Source organism: Lycorma delicatula, chromosome 5 (assembly GCF_047948215.1).
Source record: "Lycorma delicatula isolate Av1 chromosome 5, ASM4794821v1, whole genome shotgun sequence".
Classification (NCBI taxonomy): Eukaryota; Metazoa; Arthropoda; class Insecta; order Hemiptera; family Fulgoridae; genus Lycorma; species Lycorma delicatula.
Window position 1 is genome coordinate 33,801,588 of NC_134459.1, and position 19,834 is coordinate 33,821,421.

Consider the following 19,834-nt stretch of genomic DNA (forward strand, 5'->3'; position numbering starts at 1 on the left):
ATATATATATATATATATATATACTTTATGTGTATGACTACTTAATTTATAAAATCATTAATAATTAAAAAAAAGACATCATTTACACCTAATTACTATCATTATAATGCTATTTACATTAATACAAAGTGTATTTAAAGTTCAATATGAACAATAATATATTATATTTATTTATTTTTTAACAATTTTATAAATATATTACTTAAAATTAGTCGTTAAAAAATTATCAAACAAATATGTAATTACAATTTACAATTTATTACAGCAGATCCTAATTAAATATAACAAATAATATTATATTTTGAGATCAGTGCAAGTTAAAAATGGGTTCGCATCTTTACACAAGACGGACTTGTAATTAGTAAATTACTTAATAGCGCAATAACAGCTACAGATAAAACTTAAAAATGGGGGAATATTTTTGTTGTATAAAGAGAGAATGGTAGATAGAGAGACAGAGAGGAACATCATTTTGATTTGAGGCTGTGAAGGCAGTGCTAAATATTTGGTTTAAATGCTTTGAAGGACCTCCTCACATCCACCTGTCAACAAAAATAAAACAAAGAAAAAACATTATCATAAGTATTATTTTAGAAACCATCATACAGTTACTGTTTAATTTACTGTCAGTGAGATTTAAACAATAAGCATTTATTATAAATATTACAGGTATTTGTAATAGCGAACAAAATTTGGAGATCAGAATTAGTTTTAATGGACAACAAATGGATAATATGTACAATGCAAATAAAAGTGTACTGGAGAACAGAATTTCTGTTTCTGTTTCAGATGTAGCAGAAATGTTAAAAATGTGTCTCTGTCATATTGAAGAATTTGTGTAGTTTGCTTACCATGAATAAAGGTCAATAACTGAATTCATTTGTTAGAATTAATGTTTTCAATATTAATTATAATTTTAATGTTTACACTTTAAAATCATCTTTTAGTTATAATATAAACAAACTGTTTTATAAATTAGAGTTTAGTTAAATAATTTTTGAGCAGTTTTTTGTTTTTTCCTTTGTATCTTGTATAAATTAGAATGTTTGTGTGTTGGTAGTGATGTTCACTTAAAAGTAAGGAACCATTGAATATATCAGAATGTTTTTTTAATAATGTTTTTATTAAAATTTGGGGATGTTTTTAGGCATAAGCTTATGTATTCAACTCTATTTTCAGATGAGAAGAAAGGATTAATTAAGAGCATATCATATTTTACAATCATTTTTTGTGTAATAATATTTTGAGTTACTGACTAAATCATATTCTCTTAGTAATAGCTGGTTGATTCCTGCGAATGAAATGTAAAAAAAAAAGTCTGAATTTTACTTTGGTACTTTGTTTTAAGCTATAAGCAATATAATGGAAAATTCTATTCTATCAAAATTTTCAAAGTAGCTTTTACTTATTTTCAAAGGAATGATGTACTTTTAGTAGGAAAAATAATTATTGGATTGTATTTTTAGTAGGAAAAATATTATTAAACAAAATTTATGTTTTATTTCAAAACTGCTAACTCATTTTATTTTCATATTCTCTTTGAGTTTCATACAAAACTGAACAAAAGGCTCATTTGTACCCGTTGATTAGATTAATGGATATTTTTTATTTGAATGGGATTGTGTGTAAATCCATAAACCTGTTTCATCAACACATGCAAAATTATTAAACCATGTATTGCAGTTTACTTAATTGAAATCTTAGCAATGTTTGCTATTTCTTTACTTGAAGTATTTGTAGTGAGCATCCCCTCTTGCTGAGAAATAGATTTTTGGTGTTTACATGTAAATGACATACTAAAAAAAAAGCTGTAAATAATTTGCACAGATTTTTTAGATATTTTAAACAGGAGTTCTTTTACTGATTTTACAATTGTTCAACAAGCTGTAGAGCCTTTGACCTGATAAAATTATGTTTTATTCCTTCATTAAATTTCTGTGTTGGAAATTCTGAGATTTCTTTCCACGCCCAGTGAAATAATTATTGGATAAAGGCATAATATATAAAACTGTTGTATTATAATATATTGATGTTTTAAGTAGTACTGTTGGATGGAGAACACATACATCCATATATTTATCTGATATTTTTCCAATTAAAATTATAAAATAAGTATTAAAGAAAAGTATGTTTGGAAGGATAGAAGTCAAAAACTCTACGGCAAGTTTGTATTAAGTTCCATAAAAGAAATTATAAAAGGACAACAAAAAAAGAAATGCTAAAAATAAGTCTATGATATAGAAAATAAACAAAAAACTATGTCCGTGTTATAAAAAAAAAAAATAAATTTCCTTTTTCTTTACAATTTTAAACAAACATAACAATTTAACAAAAAAATCAATTTAACAAACAACCATAACAATTTTACATCACATATGTGATATAATGAAATCACATAAAAGAAAAAAAATACTCTAGTAAATGTTACTAAACAACCATAATCTCTAATTTAAAATTAAATAACAGCAAACATTATAGTAATCCTTCTACCATACTTGCCTCTACCAACAGTCATATATAAATAAGGAAAAATAACCTTTTTACATAAAAGCACATAAAACTATTAAATAAAAAAAATAATATAAATATTAAAAAAAATAATTAAGTTACTCTCTAAATTTTTCTGTATAGATTAATTATAAATTGTAATGCTTTCTGTTAGTTATTTAAGGAACTGCATAAGACATTTGTTGTATTTACAATAGATACAATCAGGAATAAAGGAAAAGTCAATCATATTTCATGGATAAAGGAAGAGCCAATCAGATCACTGTTTCCTGTTAAGAAGATTAATGCTTCCACGACTACCAACATATTTCAGTATTGCTAATTTTTACTAACATTTTCTCATTTCAGATAATCAATTAATTTAATGAATAATTTTTACAAAAAAGTTTAATCAATTTAACCCTAGTTTTTTTTTTCATTCTTACAGATGGGAGATGTATGGGTTTGCCACAGTAATGGTCCATACATAATAAGTAATTAAGTATGTAAGTGTTAAAAGTGATATTCTTTTGTTAGATTTCTTACCACTGTATGCACTTCCATCTAAATTAGTGGTTGCATAATTATTTTTCCACAACCTCCACTCCCCCCCACTTATGTTTAATCACGTTTTTCTTCTTGTTCTTGGTGTTTCTGTGCCATATTTACTACTCCTGTAAAAAAAACAGAAACCCACATAATTATGTTTTTTAACAATCATTTAAAGTGCATTAATAAAGTCCATAATGCACTTTAAGTAGTTTTATTAAATCACTTCGATTTATTAAGTCTTTAGATATAATTATAACTCACATTTCGTACTTTCCCATTATATTAATCATTCAATATAAATAATTAGAAGTTTCACAACATACACAAATACAGAGAAAAGAAATTATATATGTTTGTGTCCCCTTTCTTTTTCCTGTTTAGCCTCCAGTAATTACCGTTCAGATAATACTTCAGAGGATGAATGAGGATTGTATATATGAGTGTAAATGAAATGTAGTCTTGTACAGTGTCAGTTTGACCATTCCTGAGATATGTGGTTAATTGAAACCCAACCACTAAAGAACAGCGTATCCACGATCTAGTATTCAAATCCGTGTAAAAAAAAACAAACTTTACTAGGACCTGAACGCTGGAACTCTTGACTTCCAAATCAGCTGATTTGGGAAGAATGCAAAGCTGCATAAACATAGAAACAAAATATAGAATATTTCAAATACAGCAATTGTACTTGAAGAGATAAATGTGGTTTATAAGACAACAAAAAAAAATTTAGGTTTATAAGTAATTCATGTATATTTAAGCAAAAGCAATGTTTACAAGTAGTTTCCATATTATTAAAAAAAAGACAAAAACAACCATTCATTTTGAGAATTTTCCTATTATTTAATCCACTAATTAAGATTTTTTCATGAATCAGATTCAAGCAGTGTTATGATATATTGAAAAAGTACATAACATTTAAAAGTACACAAATTTATAGAAAATTAAACAAGAGAATCAGCATTATCACTTTACAGCCTTTGGTTACTTGTAAGAATTCCAGATATTTTTTTACATAAAACAGGAAGACCAAATGATGAAAACAGCATGACCAAGACAAAAAACATAACTATAAAAAAAAAATGAATAACTGTAAACTTTAATGTGGGTTGATTGCTATTAAGAAGGAAATAATAATCACTGATTTGCCGATCAAATATTTTTAAATATTTAAAAAAAAGGTTTCTAATCACTGATGAAGATGATTTTAAAATACTTTATGTTGAATTATTATTTAAACTAGAAATAATTACAAAAATAAAGGCAATACAAAAATTTGAATATAAAAAAGTGGGAGAAGAAGAAAGATAATGAGAGAAAGATAAAGAGAGTGAGAAATTTATCAGAAGCAAACATATTTTTAAACAATCTTAATATGTTTAAAAAACTGGTATAGTAAACTGAAAAATAAATAACATTTTATTGATATAAATTTTAAAACAAAAAACTATTTCTTGCAATTTTCAAAAGTGTAAAAGCTTTTGATAAGTTAACTATAAAAAACTAAAAGCTGATCATTGAATATTCTTCTGAACAACCAATCTTAAGCAGAATCTAGAACAATAAACAAGAATCCCCAAATGTACCTGACCCTACCATTGAATGCAATATGATATCTCTGCCTGTTATACAGATCTGTGTGATTTACATATTACACATAGAGGCCAGTGTAGATATTATACTAATCTGTGTAATCTTGCATAAATGTGTTATAAAGAAAATTATTTATTTATTTTTAGAATTATTTATTAACTGCTTTAAATAAGAATAAACAATAACTTAAAAAAAATATTTCTTACCATGGTTGTGAACAAGCATGATGATAATCTTCTTCATCACTAGGTTCCTCACCATACATATCAGCCAACTTACGAAAACGAGGACCAAAATTAGAAAGGTAGTCAAAATTAAGATCAGCTTCATCTGTACCTGTAAAAAAAAAGAAATGGTGTACATTTTACTAATGGAAAACAGTAATTTGCATACAAAATATATGTTATATTTAAGAAAAGTAATAAATTTGTAAAAAAGAAAGCAATAACCAAATTTATATGGATTATTTAATTATAGAAAAAGTAAAATACTTTTTTATTTTTTAACTCAAATTGATTTTAAAATAATTAAAATGACAAAATTCTCCAAGTCTAAAAAATATATTTTGTTAGACAGACTTTTGTGATTATGTTTTTTCTCCACATATGATTTCACCACATAAGTTTGAAAAGGTCGTGAATGGGATACGAGAATGAAATTTTGTAGCATATGAAAAATGCCATGTCTGACCAGAATTTGAACCCGGGACCTCCGGATGAAAGGCCGAGATGCTACCAGTCCACCAAGGTGATTGGCAATGTGTATCTTGTATGTACATATGTATTTTACTGCCCTGTATTTGATCTTATATCTCTTGACCCCATTGACCAATTTTCTTCAAACTTGGTACTGCCTTTGGGGAGAAACAATGTATAAATCTTTACAAAAATTTGAAAAAGGGATGGGCATGTTTTGCTCAAAATAAAATTTCAAATCTTGAATGGGACACTTTAGCAAAAAATCTTTCTTACAAAAGTTGATTTTTTTATCAAGATCATAAATTATAACAAAACTTTATTTAATAAACACCTCGCCCCAAAAAATTGCTTCATATATTTTTTTTTTTTAGTTGTATATTCCTTCAGAAAAGGAGTTTAGTGGGAGTTTTTGCATCTATATTTTCTACAAACCAATATACATTTTTTGCCCATCCCTTTCCATTGGTCTGTCATAACAAAAACTATTTTTTTAATTAAAAAAAAAAAAATTATTTTAGAATTAAATCCAACTTGCAAGTTACCCATTGCTTTTAAAATGTAGAAATCTTAATTGTTTGATAGATTTTAATATTTAGTATTTCTTCGAAAAAAATTAGCAAAAACCCCACTTCCTAAAAACTTACAATTTTGTTAATTTAGAATTATGACTACATTTTTGTATTTTTTAAACAATTTCAAAAAGTTATTTTTTTAAATTTGTTATCACCAGTCACGGATTACTTTCTTAAAATTCTTTTTTTCATAAAAATTTAATTTTACTTTTTTATATCTAAAAATGTGAAAAAAAAGAATTCATAATTTTGTTTATAGTTTTTCAATAAAAAGGAATTATTTTATCGTAAAGATGTGAGTAGATCTTAAAATGATTGAACTGAAAAAATTTTCTGATGTAGCCAAAACGTTTTTTTTTTCAAAAATGAATTGCATAACCTGGATATGCTGGTCAAGTTATGCAACCCAATTTTTTTTCTTACACTACAAAACTTCCATTCTATATTTTCAAATACAAGATTTAAGCTTATGGTGAAGTGATTACTAAAAGGATCATTACTAAAAATAAACTAAATCATAGCATTTTTTTAAAAAAAATTTTTAACCTCCATAACCACTGTTAGGTATTGCTTCAGAGGATGAAATAAATGATTTGTAGCGTGTGTGAAAATGCTATGCCTGACCGGGATTCAAACCCGGGACCTCTGGATGAAAGGCCGAGATCATAACATTAAACTAATTAAAAATCAATTATAAATTATCAGTGAAAATTTTATAAAAAATCTTTTTAGTAGCACATTGGTAAAAAAAAATTAGTAAATATTAGTACAAAAAAAAATTTATACCTGAAGCTAAAGAAGATAAAGACCCTGTAGTATTACCATCACCTTCGTAAGCATAATGCCGTACATCGTCAAATGGGTTTGTTTCTGGATCATTGTCAACAGTCTGTTTTTTTCCTTCTAGAAAACCACAAATATCTGGTGCTTCATCAGTTCCTGAAGAAAAGGTATTATGCATGAAAGTGCAATAAAATGTAACCATATTATTATTATTATTATTATTATTATTACAGTTTCTATCAAACTGATAAATTAGATTTAAATTACTGACTAGCTATTAAGATCATTACATCCTGGCCTTGTCTTTGGTAAAATTGTCCTACACCAAATGCCAGTAGTATTCAATTATCACTAAATAGCAAGTGTACCCAGTATTTTTAATCTGATTCAATAATACACATTGGTTGCTGACATTTCACCATTACTTGTATATAATATTGGGATCACAAAAAGTGGAACTTTAAACTATAAAAAAACTTTGAAAGTACTTAAAATATGAAAAAAGTTCACTATTAATAAGCATGAATATTTATCAAAATCAGGTACACTATTACTGAGAAACTAAATATTAAAATTTAGAATGTTTAAGAATTAATATAAAAAGAAATAATTATTTTTCAATACTTTGTGAAAATAATGTGAGTAGGTACTAAAAAGCTGGAGAAAATGTACTAATCTAAGTAGTAATTTTATGTGATGAGAAAATATGTCTCACCAGATAAAAAAAAAAACCTGTAAAATGTGGACAAGTTGATTGTTTTACTCATGTTTGTACTTTTCAAGCAGAAGCATTTAACAATTTTATTGCCGCATATTTTTGGCTATAATTTTGTTGATACAAAATTAATTTTCTATATGATGGACCTCTATGTAATGAACCTTTTTTGAGCATAATGAAATTTTAATAATAAAAACATGTAAAATCAGTATTATAAAAAGAGTGATGAATAAAATTTTATTCCAGTTTATTTTCAATTATTTTGAGTAACAGCCAAAGTTAAACCAAAACATTATAAAAGTATTTAAAAAGGATGATAAAACTATCTAAAGATATAAATAATTAAAATATTTAAAGATGAAAAATTATTTAATAAACGATATTCTGCTGATGAAAACATTTAAATAGTATTAATAAGCTTCCAAATAGTTGGATAAGGAAGAGGACTAAGTAAGATCTGGTTAATGTTTTGATTAATGCAGAACAACCATCAGATAACATTTTTATCATATGAACAAACTTTGTATTTAAGTTTTAGGGCTGATGGCTATTTGTCTGGGTTTCTTAAAAGAAAAAGAAAAATATATTAAATTATTTTAATTTAATATATATATATATGTATAAATTAAAATAATTTTCTTTATTTACAATAAAACAAAAGTAATTATAATTAATTTAATGTATGTATAAAATTAGTCTTATTCTGGGATAATAATGCCAATCTTTAATATGATTTTTAATTTAACAATTAATCAATCCTACACAAATTGCACAATATAGAATGCAAGAAATAATTTTCTATCTCCTCTGTAACAAACTTTGACAAGTTTGATTATATATTAAAAAAAAAAACATATCTTTAATTGACATTTTTTTTATTAGAATATTTTAATTTATAAGATGAAAGAAGATATTACTAAAAAAATATCTTAATCTTTTAAAAATTAAATTTGATGACATAAACTGTAATAGTAATGTTGAAATCATGTGTAATAATATACTGATATAATGTAAACTGTTTTAGTATTTAGGATGTTAGAGTTTTATTTTTATATTTTCAATTATTTTATTGAAATCCTTACAAAAAAGGTGAATCACTTATTCTTAAAAAAATAACAACAATATCCACCTCTACTAAATTAGGCATCAAAACTCTTTTCGCATAACTAACACGATCAAGAGAAAGGAAAAGTTTATTTATGCTTCTACTGCCATATTTTATAAATTATTAAAACATTTAAAAAATCTGCCTACTAATTTATTTAAAATAATAAAAAGATTTACTATAATCATGAATTTTTAAATACTAATTTAAAAAACTGTTTTTTTTTTAGATCCTGTTAAAGATGTACGTACATACTTTCCAAATAATGAATTATTTTGTAATTCATTTTTATATTTTTTAATCTTCATGTATTATTTACCTTAATATGATTTCACGTGTTTATGTTTGAAATAATTAATACAAATTTATATCACTCTATTTTTTATCTTTTAATTAACTGTATATTTTTAGATACTAGTATGATTGAAGTTTTCTTAGTTTTCTATCCAGGCAAATCCTATCTATCCTATCCTATCTATCCAGGCAACTGCTGGAGTAGTTCATTTTTCATCCAAGTAGTAGCATCTTCTCATTGTTGGTGTAAATAATGTACAGAAGCACCAGTCAGAATAAAAGATTTCTTTTTTCTTTTTGTTAGACCACTGCAAACCATGTTTGCATAATTTTGGCTTCTTTTTCTTTTCCCAAAAGGTTTTCATTCTTTTGCTCTGTTGTCATCTTTCTTCTACCCATCTATTCAGGTTTATATCCTCCTTTTTCTTTCTCTCTGGAAATTTAGATTCTCGAATCACTTTCTTTACACAGATCCTTAGAAATGTTTAATGTTTATAGATCTGTTTCTATATCTTTAAATCAATTGGTTTTTTTGGCACTGTTAATGTAGAAATTAAATATTTGTTTAGTCACTCTTTGATTGTTCATTCTGCATAAATGTCTATAAAACTGTAATCTTTTTTTCCAAATTAAGTGCTGATTTAGCTCTGATTCCTGGGCAAAGATGAAGTAAAACCATACTGAAATTTTAGAAACCCAAAATAAAGGGTAAGTTAATGTTTCTTCTGGTCTCTGACTTGACAAACTGAACAAAACAAGTTCCAGAGCCAAATCTTCAATAAAATCTTCATAAAATCTGACATAAAACAGAAAAAGTTTGTTATCTATGAGGGTATGGTGAAAAGTCCCAGGCCTGGATAACAGAAGTTTTTCTGGGTACATTTTGATTTATTTTTCAATATAGTCACCATTAAGGTCTATACACGTAGCCCAGCGTTCCATAAGAGTAATTATGCCACTTTGGTTTATTGATTTATTCAGTTCCTTAAAATAATCATCTACGGTGATAATAACTTTTCATTACTGGTCAAAAATCTCTTCCCTCCAAGCCAATTTTTTAGATTAGTAAACAAGAGGAATAGTCACTGGAAACCAGGGATAGTCACTGGATTAGGTGAATATGGAAGGTGTTGGAACAATTTGAACTGTAATTCATTGATTTTTGCCATTGCAAGGAGTGAAGTGTGAGCTGGAGCATTGTCTTGATGGAAAAGCAATTTTTTTTTTGCCAAATGTTGTTTTTCCTTAATTTCATCACTGAGATGCTGCAGTAGAGACACAAAATATTCGCCATTTATTGTTTTACTCTTTTTAAGGTAATCAATGAAAATTATCCCATATGTATTCCAAAAAGCAGTTGCCCTAATGTTTTTTTGCTTTTTTTGGAGCAGATCAACTTTTTTAACCCATTATTTTGACTGCTGTCTTTTCTTGTGTGAGTAGTGAATCCAAGTCTCATTAACCAGCACAAATTTATGTAAAAATTCCTCTGCATTGTGCTGAAATATATTTTCAGCACCGTTTTTGATCGGGTATGAGCAAATATGGCACCCATCCAGTGCACAGCTTGCCCAAATATTTGTGCAAAATATTGCGTATGTGTTCTGTTGACATGCCTACAGATTCTGGTAACATGTTCTTCACTGTCATTTGTTAATCTGCCAAAACAATTTTATGTACCCATTTATTACCCATTATATACCCATTTTAAACTGTGACCCAGCATTTAGTTTAACTGTTGTATTTAATGGAAAAGAGTCTCTCAATGTCGTATCAAGCTCTTCTTTAATTCCTTTTCATTTAAGCCTTTCAGAAAAAAGTATTTCATCACTGTATGAATTTCCAGATTTTCCATTTTCCAAAAAAACACCCTAAATCTCCTCTTTGACAAATTGTTAATACTATGCTAAATGATGCAACTTTTGCAATAAACTAAAGAAGAATGGAATCATGTGACACTGTCGAGAAATTAAGTATACTATGCCATCACTGTGTGAGGCCCTGATTTTCCACCCCACCCTTGAAAAACACATTTTTTTATATTTGTAATATAAATAATTTGTTAAGTGACTAATATAAGTGTAAAATTTATTGTCAAAACTTGTAGAGAGTTTAATTCTGGAAAAAAACTGATGTAAAATAGTCCAATAAAAACAAATACAAGCCAAAGAAATTGACTTTGATAACACTTGCCATATGAAAATGAAGGGATTACACATACAAAGTGCAAGATTAAAAAAAAATAGCATTGTATTAAAGATAAAAATAAAATAAAACAATTAAAAAAATTACTAATGTTATTCAGACTATAAAGTTTATGTATCTTTCTTGAATTCATTGTCAAGCTGAAAATTTTAAAAATTATGATTTTGTAAGTTGGTAACAGAAAATCAGCTGGTCAAACATGCACTTTTTATTGTGTCATCAGTGCACTGCATGTTATGTGTTACTGCTGTGTGTGAATTATTGCCAGTACAGTGTAGTTTAATTAAGTGTGAGTCTTTGTTTTAATTGATGTCATACTGCAGCAATAACTTTGTCATTTACGACTGAGGAATATGCCAACATGATATTTATCTTGAGGAGCGAGGGATGAAAATGAAACTGCTTTTAATGCAGATTATCAAAGATGTTTTCCTGACTGCAGAGTTCCAAAAACCTAAAACAATTATTGGAACATTCCATGTGTTACTGAAACTGTTTTCTGTTACAAGAAACTGAGATACAATTCCCTGCATTAGTACTTACTGAGAGAGTTTTAGCTAGCTTGATGCCAATATTTATAAAACTGTTATTGAAGCTACTCAATGCAGTCTGGTTGTTAGTACATCTTCAATCAAAAGGTCCTCTTCTTTGTTTCAACTGGTTGAATATGAACCACTGACTGCATAGGCTCATTTTGTTTACCAATGAGGCTCAGTTTACTTGAGTCACCATCAATAATCTTTGCAATGAACACACTTGGGCAGAAAATTAATCCACACATGACAGTAGAACTGAATTTCCATCACTGATTTAGCATCATTGTGTGGTGTGGGTTTATGATCAGCTAATTGGACCATTAATTCACCCAGGATACCTAAATCCAGACATTTATTTGGAATTCCTTACAGAATAATTTCCACTGGTATTAGAAGACGTTCCACTAGCATCAAGATACTGCATGTACTTTCAGCGCAATGGCACATCTCCCCACTTCTCATGTGCCATACTGGCAACCTTAATGAGCAATTTCCAGAGCAATGGATTAGCTACCTGGGCCACACTTCTAGCCACCAAGCTGATCTAACACTGTAGAGTTGGTGTGTGGAGTTGGATGAAAAATATTGTGAATAAGAGAAAGGTGCTGAATATTGTGAATAAGAGAAAGGTGATGCATGAAGTGTTGGTTATTTATATATGCTGTCGCACAAATTAAGGAAAATCATGCAGAATTACAGAGAGCAACGTTAGCAATCCGAAAGTGTATAGCAAAACGTATTAAAAGTAGGACAGATTTTTGAAATTACTGTGCACTTTATTAAACGTATCAATTACATCTTTAATTTTTTAACATTGTATCAATTGAGTATTGTGTATTCATGTATTACTGTATTCTGTAACTTCATTTTCTGTAGTTAATAACATTTAAAATGTCTCATATATACTTGTCTATCAAGTGTTAGTAATAAAATCAAATTTGCCAGTAGAATGAGCTCAGAAAATGCCAGTAATGTTACATGAATCACTCTGTGTGTGTATGTATGTGTGTGTGTGTGTGTGTGTGTGTGTGTGTGTGTGTGTGTGTGTGTGTGTGTGTGTATATATAAATATAAGGTACACACTTTCCTCACAAAAATAATCTCTTTAAAACATGTTTAATTAAATTTTGGAGAAACAAATATTTATAAATGCCATTCTTAAAATCTTGATGTATGTTTTTTCTTTCCTTTTTACCTAACATATAATAAAATATACTTGTATATTCCAAAAACAATTTTTTTCTTCCAAATTACAATGTTATGTTTTTCTGTGAATAAATTGGTGCATAATATTTATTGATTTAAAATAATAACATAAAGACAACTTTAAAGTACTTTAACATAGTCTGCTACTTAGGGGTACTGTGACCATCAGTTCAAGAATTCAAATTTTATAAAATTACCAAAGCAATTTATGAAATTTAGCTTTCAATTTTTGTACAATGGTGGTGGTGGTTATATCTATGCTACAAGTGTGTTTTGAATTTAGGTCAGGCTGATTTAGCCTGACCTAATTATCATATGTTTTGCATTTTAAATGATATTTTAACAACTAATGATTAAAATATCAGTTACCCTTTGAAAATGATAAAATAATCAGTAATGTGTTAATAGCAATGCATATTAAAAAAATAAAACAATCAAAATAGTCATTAATTTACCTGCAATTATGTAGAATGCAATTTAATAATTTTATATTATATACTTAATACAATGTAGTAGTAGCAGTAGTAGTTTACCTAATCTCCTTTCACTGTCAGGTGCATGTTTGCCATTGGTTTCAGGATGGCTATAAGTCAGACGTAAAACATTTAAATCATAACCAGTCATATCACCTTCCCCTCCCCCTTCATCTTCATAATTAATTATATTCTCCCTAATATCATCTGTATCTTTGTATAAATCATCTGCTTTACCTCTATGTATAACGACAAACAATAATAATACTGCAACAAAAACAGAAATTTATGTCATAATTTTATATATTATATATCACAACATACATGAAGAGGGTAAATCAAATATAAACTGGATTTTATTTAAAAAAAAAACATTATTTATTAAAAAATAAAAGGCAAATATAATTTATTTTTCTATATAGTTTCCTGCTTTAGAAATATATTTTCCCCAACGAGAAGGAAGTTTGTTTATCACAGTATTGTAGAATGAAGCTGGTTACATCAGGAGCCAATTGCACACAAATTCTTTCATGCCCTCGTCATTTTCAAATCGTTGCCCTCATGGAGCTTCTTTAAGCGGCCCAAACAGATGAAAATTGCAGAGTGACAGGTCCGGGCTAGGGAGGATGATCAAGTTGAGTCCAGTGCATTTCTTCTAGTTTTGAGACCGTTAGAGCTGCAGTGTGGGGCCCGGCATTGTCGTGGAGGAGGATGACCTCTCAAATCGGTTGGTCTCATCTTTTGCGGTGATATGCAGCCCTCACCTCATTATCAGCTCGCAGTAGTAAGCAATATTGATTGTGCCGCTGCTCATGCAAAAAATCAAAGAGCAAACTCCCTTGCAGTCGAAAGAACCTTGCCAGCTGACAGTCGAGTCTTGGCATTCACTGGGGCTGCTTACCCTTTCCTCCGCCACTCCATACTGGCTTGTTTCGACTGGGGAGTGTAGGTGGACCCACACTTCATTGCAGGTGATGATCTGATTCAAAAATACATCACCTTCTTTTGCAAACCTTGCTGTAAGCCTCTGACAGACTTCCAAACGTCTCAACTTCTGATCTGCAGTCAAAAGGCGAGAGACTCATCTGGCACACACTTTACGGAATTGTACGTCGTTTATGATGATCACTTGACAGCTCCCATAACTTATTCCAACCTGTTCTTCAATTTCGTATACACTCATCCATCGATTGTCTTCAAGAATGTCTTCTACCATTTGAATGTTTTTGTCTGTAATGCTGATCCAAGGACAGTGATCGTTTTCCTGATTTTCCACTTGTTCTCATCCTTTCTTGAACTCTTTATGCCAGGCAAATACATGAGTCCTTGACAATGCTTGGTCCCCAAACTGTGCAGTCAATCTCTGGAAATTTTTGTCACTTGAACTCCTTCACAAGCAAGAAATTTTATAATTATGTGTTGCAGAGTGGAGGGGTGCACCTGTTGCTCCAACATCATTAGCGTTACTGATGAATTGGTTGGGAGTGTGGAATGTTTGGCTCTCCCCACTCCTAATGACCTCACCCAAGCATACTGGAAGCGTGGGCCCAGTCCTACCAACTGCAGACACTCAAGAACAAAAATCCCATTTATATTTGATTTACCCTCGTATCTTATGATAACTATACTACAATAAAGTAGATGTTCTACTTGTATGCTTCGTCTCTGTAATCCACCTTATCAGTATTAAGACAAAATGAAACTGATTAATTAAATTTCTTATTAACATTTTAATATAACATTAATGTTAGACAAACAAATTAACAATAACTAATTCTTATAAAGTAAAGTAAGGATACAAATTGTAAAAAAATCTTCCAAAAAAAAACTGCAGAAAATTTTATAACATGATTTTTTTAGTAGAGTTCCCACAGGAACCCCTTCCTCCAGAAATTATGAGATCCTGTCACCAGCCTGAGGGAACTTATATGTCAGGGAAGGAATTGGGTAGATGATATAAGAGATACTATCCATGGTTGGTTATCTGCAGAGAGAGGGTAGCAAAACTAAATAGTTCTTAAAAAGTAACAGCAGCCTATTCAACAGTTTTCAGCAGTGCCAATTGATTTTTAGTTGTTTTCACGTAAACTTCAGAAATGTAATCCATTGCTTTTGTTAGGCAATACTACTTTTTTTTTAATGTAGGGTAACAACTATATTTTTAATTTCAGGGTATTGTCAAAACTCAGTCCAACTACAATATTACAAGTTATACATATATCTCCCTAGCAGATGATGAAATGGAAAATATGTACGAAGTAATTAATCAAACATGTAAGAAAAAAATTAATCAAACATATAAGAGGTTTTAAGAATTTAATAATAATTTGAGACTGAAATGCAGTTATAAGAGAACAATGAGAAGAAAAAAAATAGTTGGCGTTTAGGGTGGTCAGAGATATGAATGAGAATCTAGGCTGTTCTGATAAAGGTATTACCACTTTTCCCTTGTCACAATGTTGGGTAAGTTCTTTCTTTCAGTATTCAGATTAGCACACCCATCCAATCCTGGTGTGAACTTAGGATGGATTTTTATGTACCAATCAAATAAAATGTTTATTTATTTAGCTTTTTAGAATTATGTATAGAACATAAACCAGAAATATCAAATATCTTTCAAAACAGTAAAAAAATTAGATACATGGATGAGTTCAGGAGTGGGATGTCAGTTTATATAAAGGTTAGGCAGATTTGGAAAATTACGTAATGGACTACAGATACAAATTTATGAATTTAAAGAAGAAATTGTAATTAAAGAGATGAAATACATTTAGATTAAAAAATGTAAAGGAAATATTTTAGCAAATATTAGGAACAATTTTTTAAAGAAGCTAATAAAAGTATTTTATATTGATTGAATCTGTATAATAGGATGAATTATTAGTTAGCAATAAAATATTCCAAGGTAACGTCTGGTGCTGGATCCAAGATTATCAGTATGTTATAGAACAGCTCTACTTACTAACTGTCAAGGGAACATTTAAAAATATTATCATACATAAAATGAATAATATCTCAATTAATGATTAATTCCAATTAAAATACATAAAAAGCAATTAAATATGTGAACTTACTGAATAATGTAGTCAGGCATAGTAATATAGCAATTAAGAAACTGCTATCAACTCCAAATGAAACAGCAACAGCTACACCTCGATTACAGCCCAAATCAACATCTTTTGATAAACTTGGCATTCCTAAATTGTATAACTGAAAAAAAGAGCGGTGTAAAACTTTTTAAACAAAACTAAACAAATCAATATTTAAATGCAGATTGGGTTCAAAGCAATACTCATGCATAACTTCATTCTAGCTCTTTGAAAAACTGTCCATTTCTAAATTCCAACAATGTACATTACCAGATCTATCGAAAAGGTAATTGCACTTAGTGCTGTTAAACTTGAGTGATCAATAAGAATTGGCATATTAATTACTTAATAATCAGTATTGGCTGATTGTCATTTTAGGTAATTTAATTATAATAGGCTTAAATTATAAACATTAAATAAAGATTATTTAACATGTACAAAACAAACATAAGTAACTTCATTACTTTCTAACAGATAAAAAAAATTTGTAATTTATGAACCATTTATAAGAATATGTTCAAATGAACATAACTAAAAAAAAGTATAGATATAAACTCTAGGCAAGTGAGAATTATTTTTTGCATTAATTTTAGATATTAACTCTAGGCAAGTGAGAATTTTTTTTTGCATTAATTTTAATTTGTATTTCTTGAATTTATAGAATACTGAATGAAGCTAATGATTTTTAATTTGACAAAATATTAAGCTTAACTTAAAGCAAAGGCATAATAAAACATTATAGCAATTATTAAAAAAAAAGATGATAGATCAAACATTAAAATTTTCTTTATTCTTTTCAAAGAAAACTAATATCTATATTTTTTAAAATTTTCTATTAAAATCTATTTTTACAAAACATATACACACACAACATACTATCTTTCTAATATATATATATGAAATCCTCATTTCAAGCAGTTTTAATATGGTAATTTTCATTTTTTGACCTGAACATAAAGCTATAGATGAACTATCGTTTTGATTTGTAACTGATATAAGCGATTGTAACTGCTTATATGAGAAGATCATTGCAAGGGTTTAAATGTCATAATAAACTATTAATGTTATAAATACACTATTCAGTTAAAAATAAAATAAAAAATAATAAAAGAATTTTACCTGTCCATTAAAAGTGAAATTTCTTATACAACCATCATATCCAATATTTAATGGTTTATAAGTCCAGTTCATAGAACTGGATACAACATCTAGATTCATAAATGTACCTCCAACTTGTAATGGTTCATTTACATTTAAAAATTCATTTGGCCCTTGAGGTGTTCTTAAACTTAAACAGGAGGGCAATTTACAGTCGTCAACTTGCAGTTCTATACTCTACAACAGAAACCAAACAATAATTTGTATAAATTTTACCTAAGAAAACATTATTGCAATACTAATTTGTTTTTGATGAATGGTTACATTCTGGTAATTTATGTTTTGATAAAATCACAATGTTAAAAAAACATCTCCTCTTCTAACCCACATTAATACAATATCTTTCTAGTTACACTACTTCCATCCTATTACAGATTTTAAACCAAATTTTATTCATACCACAGAAGTATTGGAAATCCTTACTATTAAATAAAAATGAGTGCTCATTAACAACAGATTTCTGCTACAACACAATAAATGTTTTTATTATTAGAAAATCTTTAATTTATAAATTAACTATTAATATATTATTGTTGATTTTTAAAAAAAAATTTCTGGTATTTGATTGGTTTAATGCTGTACCATATGTCTCTCTGCTATGCTAATCTTTTCACTATAATATAAATTATTACATATTACATCTTTTGGTTATCTTTTTTTACATTCTAGTTTTTATTCTTTCACATTTTTTCTCTACATATATTCTTTTATCAAAATAATTAAACTATAATGATGACTTAATTTAAGGACATGTGAACATTCGAAATACATAATTTGTAAACTTTATTACGCTGGTAAAAAAAAGTATTGAAAGAAAAGGTTTAGTAAAGAAACTCAGAGAACAATCAGACACTTCCCTTTTCTAGGGTAAAAATATGGCGTAAATATTAATAAGGTGATAATTTTTTTTTCAAGGTGATAATATTTTATTAATTAGTGATTAATAAAGTGAGTTGTGAATCTTACAGTAGCATGAAGAGAACTGCTCTGGATTCAGACAAATGACTAAAGTGATAAGGTATTGCCTTAAGAAAAAAAAATGAAAATTTTTGGAGCATTGACAAATCTTTGTAAAACAATTTTATGCTTTATTTCAATTGGTATTAAAATGATTTATTATTTCAGAGAATTGATAAAGTTTACCAATGTAGAAAAATATGCATTGGATGTAAATTGTGTAGGGTATTTTCATTTGTAAAGGACATATTAGTTTATCTGTTGTTCATTCTCTCAATGTCAAAACATTTATTATGTTTTTGATGCTATAAAGAACATGAGGTATGAGGAGAAATTTTTAAACAAGGTCTGTTTTAAATCTAATGTCATATTCATTCTAGAATCAAGATGGTGCACATATAATTGTTTATAACAATAGTTACTTTGTGGGTTACACTAATACAGTAGTTTTATTGTTGGATGTTCATCAGAATTAACTTACAATAAGTGCCTTAACTAAATAATTCCATGAACAACTAAATAATCCTGTGAAGTTTGAATCATAACTTGATTCTTGATGTTGGAAAATATTCTACGCGGAATTTTTGAGATTATAGATTAGGCCTAATGTGATGAAACTTAGATGTTAACTTAGAGGATGATATTTGTTTTGAGGATGATGGAAAATATAATACAAACACACAAATATGTATATAAAACATTTTGAAAATTCAAAAAACAATTCAACATAATGACCACATGCTGATGGGCTATTTAAATTCAAAAAACAACTTAACCACCAAACAGTAACAAAAAACCCTAAAAAAATGCCTAAATACACTTTGTTATGATGTCTACTTAATCCTCCTTAATTTTTTTTAATTCTTAGTTTAACCCTTTAGTTTGTTTTAATCCTTATTTGGTGTTTGGTGGTTAAGTTGTTGTTTTTTGAATTTAAATAGCCCATCAGCATGTGGTCATTATGTCAGTCAATATGAAGCATCATGGTATGCATTCAAGATATAAATAATTGTCCACAAAATTTTTAATATAAAAAATTTATTTCAACCTTAAATGAAAAGGTAACAAAACAATTCTTTTCTCATAATAGGTTATTAACATGTAATGTCTTCAGAGATATCACTAAATATGTTTAGGTAATTAAAAACATTTTATATAATTAAAAACCTTTATGTTTATTTTAGTAAAGCTAGTTCAAAAAATCAGCTTGATAATTACTTACTGTTTTTGACCAATATATATCTATCCGATGAATTTCTCCATCAGTTAATCGAATCTCTTTATGTTCAACACGGATTGTTCCAGTACCAAAGTCAACCAGCAAAATAGGAAAACCATTTCTTAGTTCCAAAGACATAAAATCTGAGAATAGAAATACAATTACATAAAAAAATTCTCTTAATAATTT

At 28.1% G+C, this 19,834-nt stretch overlaps 1 protein-coding gene across 1 annotated transcript in view; it reads right to left on the reverse strand.

Annotated features, from left to right (window-relative positions):
- Positions 1 to 249: 249 nt before the first annotated feature.
- Positions 250 to 19,834, reverse strand: part of LOC142325854 (DE-cadherin-like) — a 91,872-nt gene continuing 72,287 nt past the window's right edge. The window contains exons 22-29 of the mRNA XM_075367877.1: positions 19,649 to 19,788; positions 17,431 to 17,646; positions 16,297 to 16,432; positions 13,283 to 13,489; positions 6,689 to 6,841; positions 4,839 to 4,968; positions 3,034 to 3,161; positions 250 to 542 (exon numbers count right to left, since the gene is read on the reverse strand). Of these exons, the coding sequence (XP_075223992.1) occupies positions 3,113 to 3,161; positions 4,839 to 4,968; positions 6,689 to 6,841; positions 13,283 to 13,489; positions 16,297 to 16,432; positions 17,431 to 17,646; positions 19,649 to 19,788 (1,031 nt within the window). The 3' untranslated portion in view covers positions 250 to 542; positions 3,034 to 3,112. The remainder of the gene's footprint in view (positions 543 to 3,033; positions 3,162 to 4,838; positions 4,969 to 6,688; positions 6,842 to 13,282; positions 13,490 to 16,296; positions 16,433 to 17,430; positions 17,647 to 19,648; positions 19,789 to 19,834) is intronic.